This window comes from Ahaetulla prasina, chromosome 1 (genome assembly GCF_028640845.1).
Source record: "Ahaetulla prasina isolate Xishuangbanna chromosome 1, ASM2864084v1, whole genome shotgun sequence".
Lineage (NCBI taxonomy): Eukaryota > Metazoa > Chordata > Lepidosauria > Squamata > Colubridae > Ahaetulla > Ahaetulla prasina.
The window spans coordinates 205082912-205102585 of record NC_080539.1 but is presented as its reverse complement, the minus strand read 5'-3'; the positions used below and the strand labels follow the sequence as shown (position 1 = coordinate 205102585).

The 19674-nt window shown below is 36.7% G+C and overlaps 1 protein-coding gene across 3 annotated transcripts in view; it reads left to right on the top strand.

Moving 5' to 3' along the window:
* The window catches only part of MYO1B (myosin IB), a 143104-nt gene that overhangs the window by 34661 nt on the left and 88769 nt on the right, over positions 1-19674 (top strand). For all 3 annotated transcript variants that reach the window (XM_058188443.1, XM_058188433.1, XM_058188427.1), the window contains exon 3: positions 11032-11147. In XM_058188443.1, the coding sequence (XP_058044426.1) occupies positions 11032-11147 (116 nt within the window). The remainder of the gene's footprint in view (positions 1-11031; positions 11148-19674) is intronic.

Genomic DNA, 19674 nt, shown 5'->3' with positions numbered 1-19674 from the left:
TGTATATATTATTATACAAAAGTAAAAAGTTGAGAGGGGGAAGTTAGGAATTGATGATTGTAGGGGTATAATTAAGTTGGGACGAAAATTTTTTAGCATATGCTTGTTTTATTTTTAACTATACCTTGTGCTCGTTCCGGGAAGTCGGGGAGGGGTTGCGAAGGAGGGGAGGAGGGGGAAAGGGGGGAAAATTTTGTAAAACTTTTTGAATAAAAAAAATAAAAAAAAAAAAAAAAGTAAAAAGTTGAGGTTGTATGTTGTTACCTCCTTCTACCGCACCAAAAAAAGTCAGAAGTCAATGTTTTTCTGTTTCCTTTCCCTTTACCATACACTTTTTCCTCTTTTCCTTTCCCACCCCTATTTTCCCATTATTTTCATTTTTTTCTTTGTATTTCTTTATTTTTATTTTGATCAACTATTAAAAATTTGAAATCTCCAAAAAAAACCAAAAACCAAATCAGTTTTGTAATCCCAACTACAGATTGAAGTGTGGCAACTAGGATAATGAACCTCATGCTTTTAAAGAATAATTTGAGATATACTTTTTCATTTAGACATTATTCAGGTTACAAGACTACATTTGATATGCATTTTGTGCAGCTAAACACTGTAAGGTTGCTGCCTTATCATCTTGCTTTATGCTCCAAGTAGTCCTAAACCTATGGCCACAATTGTAAATCAAGTTGGATCTGATTTTATGACAGTTTTTACGGTGGATGTTAAGCCAATCACTGCAGTTGTTAAGCAAATCATGTGATTGTTAGAATGGAGCTTTCCCAATGGCTGGTTTATGCCAATAGATTGGCAAAAAAAGTTTCTGACTCAGAAGTCACAACTGTTTGTAAATGTGAATCAGTTGCCAAATGCCCAGGTTGCAATCTCTTGATGATGGGGGTGGGTATGACGGTTGTAAGTTCAGGGGCCGGATAGCTCAGGCTGGTAAAGCCTGTTATTAAGAACACAAAGCCTGCAATTACTGCAGGTTCAAGCCCGGCCCAAGGTTGACTCAGCCTTCCATCCTTTATAAGGTAGGTAAAATGAGGACCCAGATTGTTGGGGGGGGCAATAAGTTGACTTTGTAAAAATATACAAATAGAATGAGACTATTGCCTTATACACTGTAAGCCGCCCTGAGTCTTCGGAGAAGGGCGGGGTATAAATGTAAACAAAAAAAAAAAAAGTTCAAGTACAGATTGTAAATCACTTTTTCCAAGGCCATTGTAATTTTGAACCATCATTAAACGAATGGTCATAAGTTGAGAACTACTTTTCATCATTTTAACATGGATTGTTTATTGTTTCTATGTATTACTGTGGCTTTTCCTCTGTGGGGAATATCAGAAATAAAAGAAATGTCATGTGCAAGTTTAATTAAATGTCAATCATTAACTGGCTGAAAGGTTGATGATTTAGTAATAATTTTGCTTGGTTAATCAACTTATACAGCTGCCCAACTCAAACTGCAACTTTGGATGGCTAACAGGATTAAAACTAGAATAAAATCAAACAAAATAGAAGCAACAAATAATAATCTTAAAAATGACACAATCGAGGCCAGAGCATAAGAAAACTGGAGGGACTAGTCCTGCAGTCACCAGAACTCAACACTATGAAGGCAAATAAATGAACAAATAAAGTAAATATGAAACATTAGTTTATATACAACTACTTCTTGTAGGTTCCAGTAGTTTTGTAAATTTGTTGCTTCTGTTTGAGTTTAGCCCTTGAGTTTTTACTACAAGTAGTCCTCACTTACTGATTGCAGTTGGGACAGCAAGTCCATGCTAAATGATGTCGTAAAGCGAAGCATCATGTGACATCAGTTCTATGTGCAGTTGTTAAGTATATCACCTGTGGTTGTTAAGTGTGATGTCACGTAACTGCAACTTGTGACTTCCTGCCAGCTTCTCCATTGACTTTGCTTGTCAGAAGCTGACTCTGAAGCAGTCTCAAATAGCAATCTCAAAGGTGAAGAAGTTTCATTAGTTGTGACTTGATGGTGGGGGGCATAGAAGGATAGGTCACCCACCCCCCTCCCATCCAGTCACAACTGATGAAGCTTCTTGGATAAGAAGCAAAACTTCTTCTTCCTCAAAAAACAGTCCAGTTGCCTTTTGAAAAAAAGCACCTTTGAGACAACTGTGACCTGGATGACTGAGAAGGTCCATAGACATAAATAGCAATCATGTGCCTGTGAGACACTATGATGATCATAAATGCATACCAGTTGCCAAATGTCTGAGTTGTGATCACGTGACCATTGAGGTACTGGGACAACTGCAGTTTTGAGGACCAGATGCAAATTTCTTTTTTTCAGTGCCATCATAACTTTGAATGATAGCCGAACAACTGTCAGTCAGTAAGGGAAGACCTACCTAGAGTAAATGAACAGCTCATACCGTTCTTTCTGTTTTGGCTTTCCCATTTACTTCAGACTCTTGCTCCCCCCTTTAGCAGCTCTTAATTCCAGGTTAGAGAAAGAATATGTAGATTATTGAAAAAGAAAGTTCTTAAACTTGGCAGTTCTACTTCAATGTGTACTTTCCATCCAGAAGGAGCAAATGTTATGTTGTGTATGATAAATGTAATTAAAGCAGCTGTGGAGCCATTGGATACCTATGGATACGCAGCTGGATACCCATTGGCATGGGTATCTGACGATAGGTCCCTTTATACAAGTTTCACACATTGAGGTGGTGGTTCTTTCAGATTTCTCAACGTTTAAAACAGTGTAGTTGACATAGGTTGTGTGGTGACAGACCTAAAGGCTACCATGGCAGACCTCTTATTTTCCAATCACGAAACTATTCAAATGTATAAATACATCAGGGGATATTTTTTTAAATCTCAGTGTCAAACCCCCGACTTTGCCTGTCACCCTCTTTTACTAGCTTTCAGATTCTTAGAGTAGCTTTGTTCTCCCTTACATCATCCACTATTCCTGGGAATGTTTTTCATATAAAGAAAAAATCATTGCCCATATTTGCATATAATGTGCAGTTGCCTCTGAGGTGATAGCTAGGTGTGGATTTAAAATTATAGTTAAATAGCTTGTGGTACAGAGAAAAAAGTATAAATTGAAGGTCTGATATTTCAGTGTTTTCTTTGGAGTTTTAATTATATAATCATGTCACAGATATTTAGGGTGTGTCTGAAAGAACTTTACACATAGTATTTTTGCAACTTGTATATTGCACTCATAAGTATATTAAATATACCAAATACAGTATAGGACAGAGTTGATGTTCTTAACAAAGTGCTGTTTTGGGACAAATGCAGGAAATGCCATTAAACAATTATAGAACCTGGTTCTGAAACTAGTTGCATTTTATTCATATACCGTAATTTTCAGAGCAACTTTACTAAAAGTAGGTATCTGATTACTTTCCAGAATTACAAAGTTGGTAAATGTGCTTATAAACATCAGACAAAACTACTATCTGTTAAACAGTGTATACTTTATTCATTATTTCTTCTAAAGATTGTTACTCAAAGTGTCACAGCACTCAAACTAATTGGAGACTGATTCTCTGTGAAATGTGGGTGTACGAGGACAAGGTTGAATTCAAAGTAAAGCGAAGTAAGGGTTTTTGTTTTTATTTCTTGCATTGCATCAAGACCTCAAAGCAACTTCTATAATATGCCATTTTCCAATTTTATTTTTGAAACTACTAGTCACTCAATGGATTTTGGACTGAAAGGAGATTTGAATCTGTGTCTCTTGAGTCCTAGTCCAGGGCTGTACATTGGCATTGTTTTGTTTGGGATTAGTGTTCAGAGTTATTTAGCCTTATGGATGAAGCTATATTAAATAAATTTGAGGCTGTTTTTCTAAAAAAACAAAACAAAATACCACAACCTCCCCCCCAAACAAAGCAAAAATTAATTTCTTTCTTTGTAGTCTAACCTGGTCTATAACAAATACCCAAACAAATCTCCAAAGAAAGGAAGTCTTGGGCATCTAGGAATTCCATAAAGAATGTTATATCCACATCTATTTCTGTATCTCCACGTATAGCCCTTTTCTGAACATTCTACATATTGTTAGTTCAGAGTAGTGCAGGAATTACTAATGTAATGTAAATTCATCAGTATTCACCGTGTGTAATACCACCTTGTTTTTTAAAAATCATTCAGACGGTTTCATCATAACATTATACAGTAAAATAAGATTATCAAAATATCAGAGAGTATTTCTGCTTAATTAACAATTAATTAACGTATCACCAGTTAAGAGAGTTGCAAAACTAGATTATACATTCCAAGAGCAATGCATCTTTTGTTATTTCTCCAATTCCTTAACCTTGGGGAAGCTTGTCGTAGGGCTACAGTCACAGACGGCTCTGGAGGAAACAGATTATCTGGATCCATGATGGCCAGATTCAGGCATGTGGATGGGATAGAAACTGTTGGTGACCTATGGCAAGAGGGAATTAGTTAGAGGGAATGCAGCTAACTTTATCCTAGCAGTAATGTTTCACAGTGGCTACACTGTGAATTGGTCCAGATGATGGTGGCAAGTGGGAAATGACGAGACTTTCAGGTGTTTTGTGATGGGATGCTCAATCCTTTCTCGTATTCATTTTAATGTCCACATAAAGCCATTGGGAGAGGGCATCCATCAACTTGGGGTGGAGTATTAGCAATCTGCTGATGTTACCCAGTCATATATCTACAGCCAGGCCAAACAGAATGTGCATTGGATGACCTAACCTGATACTTGGATGCAGTCAGGATTTGAATGGGGGAGAATCATGCTTGACCCAAGTAAGATGAGAATACTGTGAATTAGGGAACCTACTGATATGAGGACTAGACTACCTTTGATTTAAAATGAAAAACAAAGAAAATAAGAAGGAATAGTGAAAATGTAAGAAATAAAATAGAAATAGATGAGAAAGAAAAGTTTCTTAAAAAGTGGTTTCCAATCTTTTTGATGCAGTTATAATTATATTAGAATGGAATGGAATGGAATTCTTTATTGACCAAGTGTGATCGGACACACAAGGAGTTTGTCTTTGATGCATAAGCTCATATTGTACCCTTTCTAAGAGTACATCATGGCTATAAGAAATGTTTTTAAAATACAATTTTATTGAAGAAAATTTTAACAAGATAAAAACAACATAAAACTAAAAAGGAAATGAAATAAGAAAGAATAGTGTACAAATGCCAATAGAAAAGGAAATAGACGAGAAAAAAAGATTCTTAAAAAGTGGCTTCTGATCTTTTTGATGGCAGTTATAATTATATTGCACCCCGCCCCTTCTCCCTAAGGTTACATTATGGCTCTAAGAAAAGTTCTAAAATCAATATTGCTGCAATATCTGTCTGTATTCATCCATTTCAAAGAGAAACAGAAATATGCAAACTTTTAAGATATTAAGATCAGTTCATCAGGAAAGAACTTAGAAAAAAATACCTTTACTTGCTTTTTAAATCCCAAATAGCACTAGTACGCATCTTTTGTGAATGCTTCCTCACTTTGTACATTTCATCTCAATTTTGACCAAGCAAACTTCCTTCGATTGTAAACAAGTCAAACTTGTTTTCTCCTTTTTCTCCCAGGCTTTGTGGTATTTACTTTGAAGATATCCAATTTGCAGGTCTGAAATCCTTTCAGCGTTAAATCTAGATTCATGAAAGGGCAGCACTAATTAGCGTAAAGAATTGTAGAAACACGGAAATTAACTTATGCCAGTTAAACCATTGGTCTAGCTAGTTCAGTCTTGTCCACTCCCTAACTGTTTTTGCTAACCGTCTCTGGAATTGAAGTTGGAATCTTTTCTATGTGAAGTAGGAATAGACAGCCCAGTTCTCTCCAGATATTTTGGAACATGTCCAGTTGGCTTAATTACCATGCCAGGAATTATGAGGATACAGCTTAAAAATATTTATTCAGCATGATACTATATGATTTGCACTATTATTGAACAATGGCATTTTTGTGTCCCACTGAATTTTTATTTATTATTAAATTTATATGCAGCTCATCTCACTATAGAAGAGACTGTGAATAGTCTCTACACCTGAGAAATCAAAGTTTTAAAAAGATTTAATTACAAAAGGAATGGGTGGCTAGCAGCACTAAAAATGCAGCTTTGGCTTTCAGCTGTTTCTTATCTTTAGTCTCCATCCTATTGCTACCAATCCCTCTGTCCCAAAGTAGAAGAAAGAAGCAAAGAAATCTTTGCTGATGATGTCAAACTATTTAACACCACCAACAATACAGCTACCCTTCAAAAAGACCTTGACTTTGTATCTGAATGGTCTAAAACTTGGCAACTCCAAATCTCTACCAGCAAATGCTCAGTCTTATATATTGGGAAAAAGAATCTATACACTAAATACAAACTCAATGGACATTACCTTACAGATGACCCCCACCCTGTTAAAGACCTTGGAGTTTTCATATCAAATGATCTAAGTGCCAAAGCCCACTGCAACTACATCGCAAAAAAGGCTCTAAGAGTTGTAAACCTCATCTTGCGTAGCTGCTTCTCCAAAAACACTGCACTACTAACCAGAGCATATAAAACATTTGCTAGACCAATTCTTGAATACAGCTCGACTGTCTGGAACCCATACCACATTTCAGACATCAATACAATTGAGCGTGTCCAGAAATATTTTACAAGAAGAGTTCTCCACTCCTCTGAATACAACAAAATACCTTATGCCACCAGACTTGAAATCCTGGGTTTAGAAAATTTAGAACTACGCCACCTTCGACATGACCTGAGTTTAACTCATAGAATCATCTGTTACAACGTCCTTCCTGTTGAAGACTACTTCAGCTTCAATTGCAACAATACACGAGCACACAATAGATTTAAGCTTAATGTGAACCGCTCCAATCTTGACTGCAGAAAATATGACTTCAGTAACAGAGTTGTTAATGCCTGGAATAAACTACCTGACTCTGTGGTCTCTTCTCAAAATCCCAAAAGCTTCAACCAAAAGCTGTCTACTATTGATCTCACCCCATTCCTAAGAGGTCTGTAAGGGGCGTGCATAAGAGCACAAGCGTGCCTACCGTTCCTGTCCTATTGTTTTCTTTCATTATATCCAATTAATATAGTTATTACATACTCATACTTATATATATGCTTATATATTGTATAATTATTTCATGCTTATGCTTATATTTACTGTGTGATAAAATAAATAAATAAATAAAATAAAATAAAAGGAAGACTTTACCTGGTGGACTGCTGGTGGGCAGGTAAAGCCAGGAAAAGGCACGAGAATGTTTCAATGGAGTGGGAATGAAGTGGGGAGTATTTCCCTAGCACACAAGAGCAGGATATGTGTAATTGAAATGGGGAGGATCTCAAATGTTTTTGGTGTGGAGTAAAAATGTATGTGTGTAAATTCATAAAGTATTATAGTTTCAGGAGTGGGGCTCTAATTGTTTTCTCACATTCTTGGATAAATTGCAGGTAGCCCTTGACTTAAAAACAGTGTATTTAATGACCGTTCAAAGTTACAACGGCAGTTAAAAAAGTGACTTATGACCATTTTTCACACTTACGACCATTACAGTATCCCCATGGTCACATGATCAAAATCCAAATGCGTGGCAACTGAGTCATATTTATGATCGTTGCAATGATCATCCCAGGGGTCATGTGATCACCTTTTGTGACCTTTTGACAAGAGAAGTCAATGGGGAATTAGAATTCAAAGCTCACTTAAAATAACTGTATCATTTAGCAACAGAAAGTTTGGGCTCAATTGTGGTCATAAGTCAAGGACTACCTATATTGTCATATAGCCTCAATCATTTTCCCTTTTGGTGAAATCATTTCTTTCTGCCAATGCAGCTGCTTTATGAATGGAAACAGTTGGTGGGTTTTTAATAGTTCTCCATGTGTGTCCACTGACAAATCCCCACCCCCAAGATTAAAAATCCTTCAATCATCACAGGATATGGAAACACATTCTAGTTTAATTCCGTATTGGCTTTGCATATTTAAAGAGAGAGGCACTTGTTATAGTGTATGTTTTAAAAACAATTACAATTAAATAACAAAATGTTTCCATATTTAAGTAAAGTGAGAGAACAATTGAATTGTTTGTTTTTAAGTTTTAATTTGTTTGTTATGAAGAAAACCTAAATAGTTGTCCAAACACATAACCAATCCTATGGTAAAGCAGGAAATGGAATCCAAATTGTCTGCTGTTTTCCTGTGCTTTAATCATGAGACCCATCCTTGGGGTCTGAAGATCTACAATAATAGCAGTAGAAGAACAAGTAAAGGATATTCTAATTCCTTAAATGTCACGGCATTTTTCTTCCCACTACCCCAGGAGTTTTGTTTTCATCAATGGAATGTAATTACACTCATTCCATGCTCAAGGAATTAAGTCATTTATATCTCTATTTGTTTATATTAGAATCCTGGTGGGAAGGAGGAAGTTGTGTGGGAAAATTCTTTTTCCCTGCCCCCACTTTCCCCTATTGCAAAGTATAAAATTTGTGGTGTAAGAATGTGGGGGCAGTTTCTTCCAACCTGGTGTTGTGAATGCAAATTCAGAACACACAATTGGCATCTGAAGTTTGCCAGGCTGGGAACTGTAAAGGTAATTGCATTCCCACTGAAAACAGAGTCCTGAGTAGGGCCCAACCCAAAATAGTAACTTCTTGACATTCTTTGGCTTAAATATGGCGATACATCTGTACTTCTTTCGAAGCATACTGTAGTTCTTTGACCTTTGACTATACTGACTATTTTAGAATATGGTATATTGGGGTTATACCCCAATGAACAGCTGGTTTTTTTATTTTCAAAATATCAGAGAAGCTTAATTTCAAAAAAAGGTTATTTTTACGATCCTCATTAGACGTGACCTTCCAAGTTAACATTTTGTTAAGTTTTCCCCCTTCTGTTTTCCAAAGATAAAATTTTCTCCATAGAATTTTTCAGCTATGAGATTTATTCATAGCATTTTTTCGTATCTTGAAACTTTTCCTTATTACATGGTAATAAAGAACAGTTCAACTGTTTTCACCTCCAGCTGTTTTTTTGCTTTTGCCTTCTAATAATAAGAAATGAAATTATGCTAACTTTTGCATGCAATGCAACAAGGGAAAAAAAGCCATTGCCAAATTGTTTAGCTTTGCTAATGGTGCGATACACTTTTGGGAATAGGAGCTTATATCCTACCAGCTTGCCAAGTTTATCAATTCTCCCCCTCCTTCCCCTTGTGTTACTAAATTCTCATAATTTCAGGTTGGTATGTGTCGTTTGATAGATCTGAAGGCATCCCGCTGGATAATTTTTATAAGATAACAGTGTTATTGTGCAATTTACATTCAGAAACCTTAAAAAATGTGCGACTGTTTTAAAGAGGTGCTGTTCTTACATTTCTGAGCATTCTGAAATACTTCTCCTGGGTATTACAGAAACCCTTTCCTTTTCAAAGAATGTCCAAACTGCCTGCTTCAGTTTTTGTAATTTGCTCCGATGTATAGATTCTGCATAGCAGCAGAGTGATAAAAACGGACGTTGTCTTACCTGAACGTCTCTTATCAGTGTGCTGCGGGAGAATAAGAACATTCTAAGACAGAAACAAAAGCAATGTATATATATTAAATAAGTATAAGACATGTTGAAAGTACAGAAGAACACATTTATTCATAGAGCAGCTGGACAGGACTCTGGGATAAAAGAAGTCCGTAGTGGGGTTCTTTGCCATATAGAGGTAATAACCAACACTTTGAATTAAACCTGGAAATTGAATAACTAGTGCAGGATGTTCAACTGTAGTTTTACTTTGTATTGCATTCTGGGCCAGCTGAATTTAGAAGGCCCCTCAGTTCATGACCAGATCACAAACCAACTCCTTTGGAGGGTACAGAAACACTTTTGGGGAAAAAAACTATTGGTGCCAGCATTGTTGAATGTTTAACTGAGTACAACATCATGGGAGGATTTATTATTGTTTCTTTGTTTTCAATCTTTGTATATTTGTTATAGATGAACAATTTTTCTTTCAGTAGTTCTGCATCTGCTGGCCCTAGTTGCTCAGCCAATAATCCTGAGGCCTGTAGCCCATTTGTCATCAGATGTCCAGGAACTTCAACATATTGAGCAGTCCTTGTTGACCCCAGCATTGACCAATCTGATATGGGTTTCTGTAAATTATATCTCACCATATTATTTTATGGGAGAGACACTCTTCATCTCGTTGGATGGTTGAACCACTGGCATAGCTCTCATCTTTCTCAGAGCACACAAGCCCCACAGCCCCACAACCATATCATGATGATGATAGCAACAGCACTTAGACTTATATACCACTTTACAGTGCTTTATAGCCCTCTCTAAGCGGTTTACAGTGTCAGCATATTGTATTGCATTCTAACCACTGTGCCACCACAAGCTCATGATGATGGTTCATCACACAGTCAGCTGAATGTTCAGACTCCACCTAAGGAGTCCTTCCCAAGGATCTGGGATTAGCAGTTCCCAAAATCTTAGGATAGGTAAATGTTGTTTCATGGTCTTAAATGTATCATTGAATGATGTTAGCTATTTCAAATGGAGCTGCCTTTTGCAATTGACTGATGATGATTTGCTTTCAAGTGGTTCTCCACATGTTTTGGGATTGCCCAAAGGTGGCTGTTACTATTGGTAATAACTCAAGTTAGGTTACATAATACTTATCCTGTAAGATGTGTTGGGCTGAGAGAAAATGAATGGCTCAAAGATATTCAGCCACCTTTCATGCCTAAAGAGAATGTAAATCAATGTCTCTTGATTTCTAGTCTTACACCCCACTACTAGACAAAATTGGCTGTCAATTTAATTTAATCTGAACTTAATCTATATACCTTAATGGAATGGTTTAAACATTCAATCATTGTGAGAGATATTTAATTCTAGAATTAAAATTATCGAAACCTTTATTTTTGACAGTGTAAATAACTAATATCACTATACCATAAGTTGAGCAGTTGCTAATATATTTTGTAGGAATCTTTGCAATATCGCCTGCTAAAAGTACTTTCTTACTCTGTTACAGACTTATATCGGGAGTGTGGTAATATCGATAAATCCATATAGATTGCTCCCAATTTATTCAGCAGACAAAGTGGAAGAATACAGAAACAGAAACTTCTATGAACTCAGGCCTCACATGTAAGTATAAGGCTGAAGCTTTCCATCCATCCTGTTCTTTAAACAACATAGGTTATAGATAGAAACAGCTGTTTCCTGTAAAAAGGAGAATGTGTTTGATCTATTGTGCCTTTGATTAGCACTTAGAATATGGTATATTTGCAGCTTGTTTCTCCCCCAAGGGAGGAAATCTGGATATTTATTCAATTAAAGTTTTAGAATGTGTTTTTTTAGTTGAAGAAAGTTATTTTCTAGTAATACCTTAGACCAGAATTGGATTATATAGCAGATTCTTTCATAGGCCACAATACTGTCTCTCCAGGTAAAAAGAGCAATATTGGGCATATTTTGCATGCCTTTGTGGGTCATTTCTTTTGTATTTTTCTCATTACTATTTTTTTATTCTATGTAACTCTTGAACAACACAGTACTCTTATAGTGGCCATAGTTTCATACCCAGCAAGTAGCATGGAGTAGAACTGGGCAGGTAGACACAAATATGTAGCTTTAGATAATTTTCCTCAATGAATAAACAAATATAATGTAGTTGACCCTCTTGTTCTCTTTATCTAGTTTTAGGACTTGTGTGGACAATAGGTCATGTCTTATATTTATATAGAAGAATTGAAAAGGCTTCACAATCTTTTAAGCTTCATTGTAAATATACAGTTAGTATATTTACAGTTACTTATAGCCAGTTTTCCAGTGACCTGTGAAAAGTAAAAATCTTCTGCTTTGAGAGCAATTACTTGCAAACTATACCATCTAGATGTGAACCAGAGAGGAGCCTGAATCTCTATTCATGTAGAGGGGGAAATTATTGTTGTTAACTTCCTCTTCAGCTGCAGCTGTCTGCATAATATATCATAGCATTTCCAGGAGCAGGGGGGGAAAAATATACCAGGAAGTGGTTGGGGTGTAGTAGAAAAGCTCTATTCTTTAAGTGTGACAGAAGGAAATCCATACATTTAAGTCAACATTTGGAAATCAAATCCAGTATCTTTATTTCGGTGAGAGACAAGTACGGAATAAAACTCAGTAGTATAAAATAGTATAAAATGCATATGTATCCATACATGCGCATATCAGTCAGCCAGCTGTACAGTTTGTATATGAGGTAGAAGAATTTAGTTACATTTAGAATAACAGAGTCTTGAATTTCTGAAAGTAATAATTGTAAGTAAAATTGATCAGTATGACTAGGAAATTTATTTAAAATGTGGGGTCATCAACTCTAACTCCGTACTAACATAAATAGGCAATATAATAAAATGTGTTTAGCAATTTGGCGGTCTCATTATTTTGCCATTTGGGCAAAACCTTAGCTCAAATGGGATATCTTTTTATTTCCCTTTTAGGACTGCAGCTCTGAACATATCTGAATGAATAGGGATTCTGATTCAGTTGTATATAACCAATATTTTCTACCATGTACAAAATTAACAAAAGAAGGTTTGATTCTACAAGCAATTCTTCTTTAGGAAAGAATGTGGTTTCTTTTCTCTGTAAACTCCCTTTTCTCCTTTCTTTCTATCACATTTTAATTGCTTCCTCTATTTATAATGACCTCCTGTCCTACCTCCCTTTTTTCTTTTCCTTTACTAAATAATCCCTTGGTCACTCTTCTAAATCATTTGAAAGCCAGATATCATACTTCAAATAAACGATGTTTGTTGGAGTAGGTTTATAATTCAACTATTTCCTTCCTAGTATTTTCCCCACAAGTGTGGGATCCACTTTTTCAAATCAGCTGAGTATTGATCCATTGGTTGTGACAGGAATTGACCGACCAGCTTGTCTGCCAAGGCTGATGTCATGAGCTGAAAGAGAGTGACAGATCCAAAATCACCCAGCAGGCTTTCATGCCAAAGACAGGACTAGGACTAGAACTCAGTCTCCTGGTTTCTAGTCTGATGCCTTAACCTTTTGATTATACAGAAATTATAATTCATACACACACACACACACACACACACACACACACACACACACACGCACACACACACACACACACATATATATACACACACATATGTATGTATGTATGTTTACAACTTACATATATAGCATATGTATATGTATAAACACATACACACTTAAACTACTATAAAAAAGGATGTTTTGCTGTAAGTAGCTTGAAATTGTTAATATAATATAATATAATATAATATAATATAAGGAAACTTTGTTGTTAAGTTGCATGAGTGGAAGGAAGCTTCTTTGCTGGATCTCCATATTTGGGGCAGCCCCTCCCCCTTCTTTTTTAGCAGCCGTCCACCCTCATTGTGAATTTCAGGGAGAGGCATTTTATGGGAACATCTGACAGATGGAGAGGTAGGAATCATAATCATGGGAAAGGTCTCCTGGATAAGCTGCCTTTCTCTTAAACTACTTAGTATCTAAGCCTTTGTTTTTTCTTTCATTCAGTTTGCATCCTACCTTTTTTCTTAAATGGCTATTCAAGTTGGATAACATTTAGAAAAACAGAAGATAAAAGGTTTTAAAAGGCTTAATATAAATTAATGCTAACATAAGATGTATTAAAAGCTTGGCAGAAGGGGGGAGAGGGTCCAAGAAGACTCCAGAGGAAGGAGAATCTATTTTTATTTATTTTATTTATTTATTTTGTCACAACAATATATGTAAGTATCATACAAAAAGATTATATAATATGTAAACATATATATGAGTAAATATTAGGAGGTATAAGCATATATATATATAGGAAGAAGAAAAGAAAAACAATAGGACAGGAACGGTAGGCACGTTTGTCCGCTTATGCACGCCCCTTATGGTCCTCTTAGGAATGGGGTGAGTCCACATGAATCCACAAACTCGGAGTGATCTTTGCATGTTAGATAACTCAGCTTTTCATCCAAAGCACCTCTCTGAGTTCAGGATGAGTATAATGTAAGAAAAAAATATTTATTTAAAATAATTTTCATTTGCATACAGTAGTACCAGTGTTAGTGACTGATAATGAAAGGCAGTAGATGTGAGTCAAGAAATTTATTTTATTTAAATCCTGTTAGAATTCATGAATGTAAGCTCATAGTTATCATTTTCATTTCAGTGGGGTTTAAGGCAGTCTCGTAAAGCTAAAAACTAATTGTAATCTTCCTCAACGTGGTGCCTATCACACAAGTTAGACTACAGCTCCTACCTGTCCTCAGCCCTATATTGAATCAAAGAATGCAGGGCTTGCATTTTTGTACTGACTTCTGCCATAAACAGCATGGAAAAGAGGAAATTAGCCATGGAACAGGGTGGTAAAAATAACTACATTTTAATAAGTAGGTTGAAAGACAATGGAAAGAAATGAGGAATAATGTCTTTCCTCCATGACCAGTACAAAATCAAGAGGCTGATGGATAGAGAAAAAGAGAGCCTTTCTAAAAATAAATTCTTTTATTTAAAAAAAATACTTACAATTGAACAAGTCCAGAGATATTTCACAAGAAGAGTCCTCCAAGCCTCTGTTTGCAACAAAATACCTTATGCCACCAGACTCGAAATTTTGGGCTTAGACAACTTAGAACTTCGCCGTCTTCGGTCTGACCTAAGGATAGTACATAAAATCATCTGCTACAATGTCCTACCAAGCAATGATTACTCCAGCTTCAACCAAAACAATACAAGAGCACAAAATAGATATAAACTCATGGTAAACCGATCCAAACTAGACTGCAGAAAATACGACTTCAGTAACAGAGTGGTCAACGCCTGGAATGCAGTACCTCACTCTGGTTTCTTCCCCAAACCCCCAAATTTTAATCTTAGACTGTCTACTGTAGACCTCACCCCATTCCTAAGAGGTCTGTAAGGGGAGTGCATAAGTGCACCAGCGTGCCTACTGTCCCTGTCCTAATGTCCCCATTTATTCATAACCTTTACATGTATTTATAATTATGTTTACACTTGTATCTGTCATAAAATACATGCTTGACGAAATTAATTAATTAATTAATTAATTAATTAATTAAATAAATATATTAGATTGAAGGTTGACACAGATGTGGAATTCTGAAATTGGAAGGGACCACAAGGATTATTAATCCAATCATCTGCGGTATGCAGGGAAACCAGTCAAACCCTGCTTTAGGGCTGGCACTCCAGCTTTTCTTAAAAACCTCTTGAGATGGGAACCCACAACCTCCATAGGTTGTAGGTCTTCCACTGTTATACAAGTCTTCCTGTCAGAAAGACTTCCTTTGTGTTTAAATCAGATCTAGATCGCTGCAATGTATACTGATTACTTGAGTCCTCATTTCTATGGCAGTGGAATATGGTTCCCGATGGCAGCCTCTCATATACCTAAAAACTGCTTTAATGTCTCAGCTCAGCTTTCTTTTCTCCATATTGAATCTCCCAGGTTACTTGAGCTTCCCAGGACATGTCCTCCAGTCCCTTTATTATCTTTGTAGGGGGTCTGAATATTCTTTGTATCAGTATTCTTCAGGAAATGTAGTGCCCAGAATTATATATAATATTTAAGATGTCGTCTTACCAGTGCCAAGGAATAATAGCTTCACATCCCTTTGATCCAGGGCTTTTTCTAATGCTGTCTAGAAGAGCATTAGCCCTTCCGGCAGCTGTCTCACACTACTGATTCATGTTAACATGTTGTCAATAAGTGGTATCAACATCCTTCTACAGTATAGCACTTCCAAGCCATGAATCCTTCATCTTGTATGTGGGCCTTGTATTCTTCCTCCCTAACCTTACTTTGTACAGTGAGTACAATGCTAGAATTGTATGCCTTTTTGTTTGCTTTCTCTGTGTAAGCTGTTTTATATCGTGGATGTCTGCATTCCAACTAACATTGTGTGAGTAAGCTTTTTTCTTCTCTCTCGTACCCTTCAATCCTCAGAAGCACATTTGGGAAGTATATCTGGACACTGATGTTAGAATGTTCTTAATTTAAATGATAAATTTGCCCAGAGCAAAATCAAACTACTAAGTCTATGGCATAATTTGTGGACTAAGAATTTGAATCCATTTTAATGGAGCAGTGGAATATTAAGCCACTTGAGGGGAAAAAAATGGAGAACTTTAAATGAAAAGAAATCAGAAAGGTTTTACTTGAATATAACATTTTCATATTTAGACTTATACTGTGATCTTTGTACATATAACATATACTGAGGAAGGTACTGTTTTACATTCTGAGGAAAACAATGTAGTTGTTATAACAAGTGTGGGGCTGGCTTTGTACTGGAAAAAAATGAGGAAAAGAGGCTCTTTTCCATTTCCCCCCCTTTTTTGCAGCACAAAGCCAGCCGCATACAGCCCAGAAGCACAGCAAAAGGAGTATTTCGGGCAGTCTGAACCCTTTAAATAGCTTTTTTTCCCCCACTGTACATAGCCAGACCCATAGGGCACAGCAGCCAGGTCAGGCATGACTTATCAGTAGAGTGAGGAGATGACAGTGAAGGTTAGCTGGGGTCAATGGTGAAATCCAAATTTTTTTACTACCGGTTTTGTGGGTGTGGCTTGGTGGGCATGGCAGGGGAAGGATTTTGCAAAATCTCCATTCCAACCCCACTCCAGGGGAAGGATACTGCAAAATCTCCATTCTCACCCCACTCCAGGGGAAGGATACTGCAAAATCCCCATTCCCTCCCCACTCCTAGGGGAAGGATTTTCCAAAATCTCCATTGCACCCTACTCTGGGGCCAGCCAGAGGTGGTATTTGCGAGTTCTCCAAATACTCACAATTTTGCTACTGGTTCTCCAGAACCTGTCAGAACCTGCTGGATTTCACCCCTGGCTGGGGTTGAGGAGCTTAGGGCACCAGGAGGCCAAAGGAGCATAGATAGGAGGAGAGTTAGGAAGGTAGGGCAGTTGCAGTGCCCTGAGATCAAAAAGTACAGCCTGCTAAATGCCCAAATTTTGATTGTGTGACTCTCGGGGATTTCAGTGGCTCTAATTTCGGGTTATAAATCCCTTCATTCAGTGCCATCGTAAGTTTGAATGGCTGCTGAATGAATGATCATAAGTTGAGGTCTAGCATAGCCTCTAGAAAAGGCTCAGTACAAAAAAATTCTATTTATCAAAGGTTCCACAATTTAGGAAAATCTGAGCAAAGTATTGTTGCTTTTCTGGCTTCATAGCAAAACCCTATATTTTTCTGGTTGGTTAGCAGCCCATAGTCACCAACAGTTGACTTATCTATCTCCAAAACAATGTTGGTTAAAACTTTTCCATCTAGTTATTTATATGGGATTTAGACTTTCCGTCAGTAACTAGACTAATAATTTAAATCCTGAAAGAAAACGTTTTATTAAAGATTAGTTCACTAATTCAGCAGAAAATTGTTTTCAGTAGCTGGATGTTCCAAATGTTTCTAGGAAAAGTGCAATTTTGTAGTGTTTGTATGATTGACAACCCCTATTATAGACATTATAGAGTTTTTACAGTGTTGGTCAGACTTTATACTGAATGTGCAAATAATTCTGATGGGCATAATTATTCTCTGGTGCACATTCAGGCAAATTCCTATGTACCTTGTTCCTTGAAAATAAGACCCTGTCTTATATTTTTTTGAACCCTGAAATAAGCGCTTGGCCTTATTGCCATGCGCTCAAAAGCCCAATTGGGCTTATTATCAGGGGAGGTCTTATTTTGGGGGAAACAGGGTAGTATGGTTTCAGGCAGTTAATAAAGACTTGAAGAACCTGTTGTTGTCTTAAGAAGCAAACTATGAGTTGGTTCCACATTTTGTAAGGAAGAAGAGTTCTTTATTAATTTTTGAAATCTGGACTACATTCAAGTTAAGCCTCTTTTACATTTACATTCCCAAACCTAGTTCTCCCCAAAGATATTGAGTTTCAACTCCCATAATTTCTCAGTTGGCATAATAACCACACTGGTTGGAGACATGGGAACGGAAGTCTAACACTTATGGAGAATATCAAGTCGAGGAAGACTTTCAAAATCCATTTTCTAATTACATTCTGTGCCATAAGTTTATAGATGAATTCAGTCCATTGTAGGAAGTTAAAAATAAAAAAGGAGTCAACCCAAAAGTGTTAAAATATCTAGAAATAAACAATATACTACTTAGTTAAATAGTCTCAGTATTTATCATGTAAAGGCAAAATGAAATCTTTTGCTAGCGCACTGATTATTCTTCTTCACTTATGCTAATTAACCTTAATGTCTATTATTTTTGAGGTCCCTAACTGCAATTAAGTACAGCTGTCAATTCCTTTCACTTAAAATGTGCCATTTATATTGCCTTAAATCTTAATCCCCGCTCCTTTTCAGAGAGGAAAGCATACAAATGGTATCCATCTGCTGCTGTAAGTGCCTTTTGTCATAAATTAAAGAAGCAGAGTAAGTGGAGTAGTAAGAAATCCATACAGCAGTTTTTTCGTGATAAATCAGGAGGCTAGAGGCTGCTCCTTCCCCCCATCCTTCTGCGACTGCACCTGCCCTTTGTAACAGCATCTTCTGGAGATCCATATGGATCCCACCTTCAAACAGACCTTAAATTCTGTCCCCATCTCCCACCCCCCACCCCGGATGTTTCAGGCAGATCTCTCTAGCTATAAATGACGTTAGGTTATTTCTTCAGGCAATTGCTGTGTTCTGATATATAATGTTGTTTGTTTTACATATATATGGACATTGGGCAAACAGATAACTACAGTTTTATAAGGCAACAAAACTTTGATTGAATCTCTTTAGCAAAATGGATCACTGAAATGAGGCAATGACTTGCTTTTGCTTTTTGTTTGTATATCAAAGAAGAGGTTTTATTCTTTCTTTCATTTATACAGTAGTACATGCACATATATAAAAATCTTTTTTTGAAGTGAAGCAGCCAGTTGCACCAAAACAGGTAATCCCCATTTTCACCTCCAACTATTCAGGTGAGGCGATTCCTCAGAATTGGCTTACTAGTCATGTTTGATACTTTGATACATTTTTATTTTTATTTACCATGTTACCAACCCAGTCATATGACTGAGTAATTTAGAATGTGAAACACAATCACATGCTTTTTTTAAAAAAAAATACTTTATTCTATGAACCCTTTGATTTATTTGGAAACACAACAGTTTGAAACGTGTTATTGCTAATCAATTAATGACAAGACCAGCTGAAAATGGGTATGGATGTTACACATCTGGAGGAAATATGGTTGGGGGAGGTTGATGTAGAACACAGTGTCAATTGCTGTCATGTGACATTTCATGACTTTTTCCCATTTGCGGAGCTGGGGTGGGTGTGGCCTGCATGTGACGCATCTACCCCGCGGGCTGCCAGTTTGACAACCCTGATGTAGAAGGTAGAATATGCTACTTTTATTATTTTAATATTTATTTCTTTAAAGCTAACTATCCAAGGGAGCCAAATGCACTGGTTAAGGTATAGTGGATGCGGTTAAGGCGCCAGGTTAGAAACTGGAACTCAGAATTCTAGTCCCACCTCAAGGCCAGCTGGGTGATTTGGGACCAGTCATTCTCTCTCAGCCCTAGGAAGACGACAGTGACAAACCATAGTCAAGAAAAGTGCAGGAACTACTCCAGGCAGTCAACAA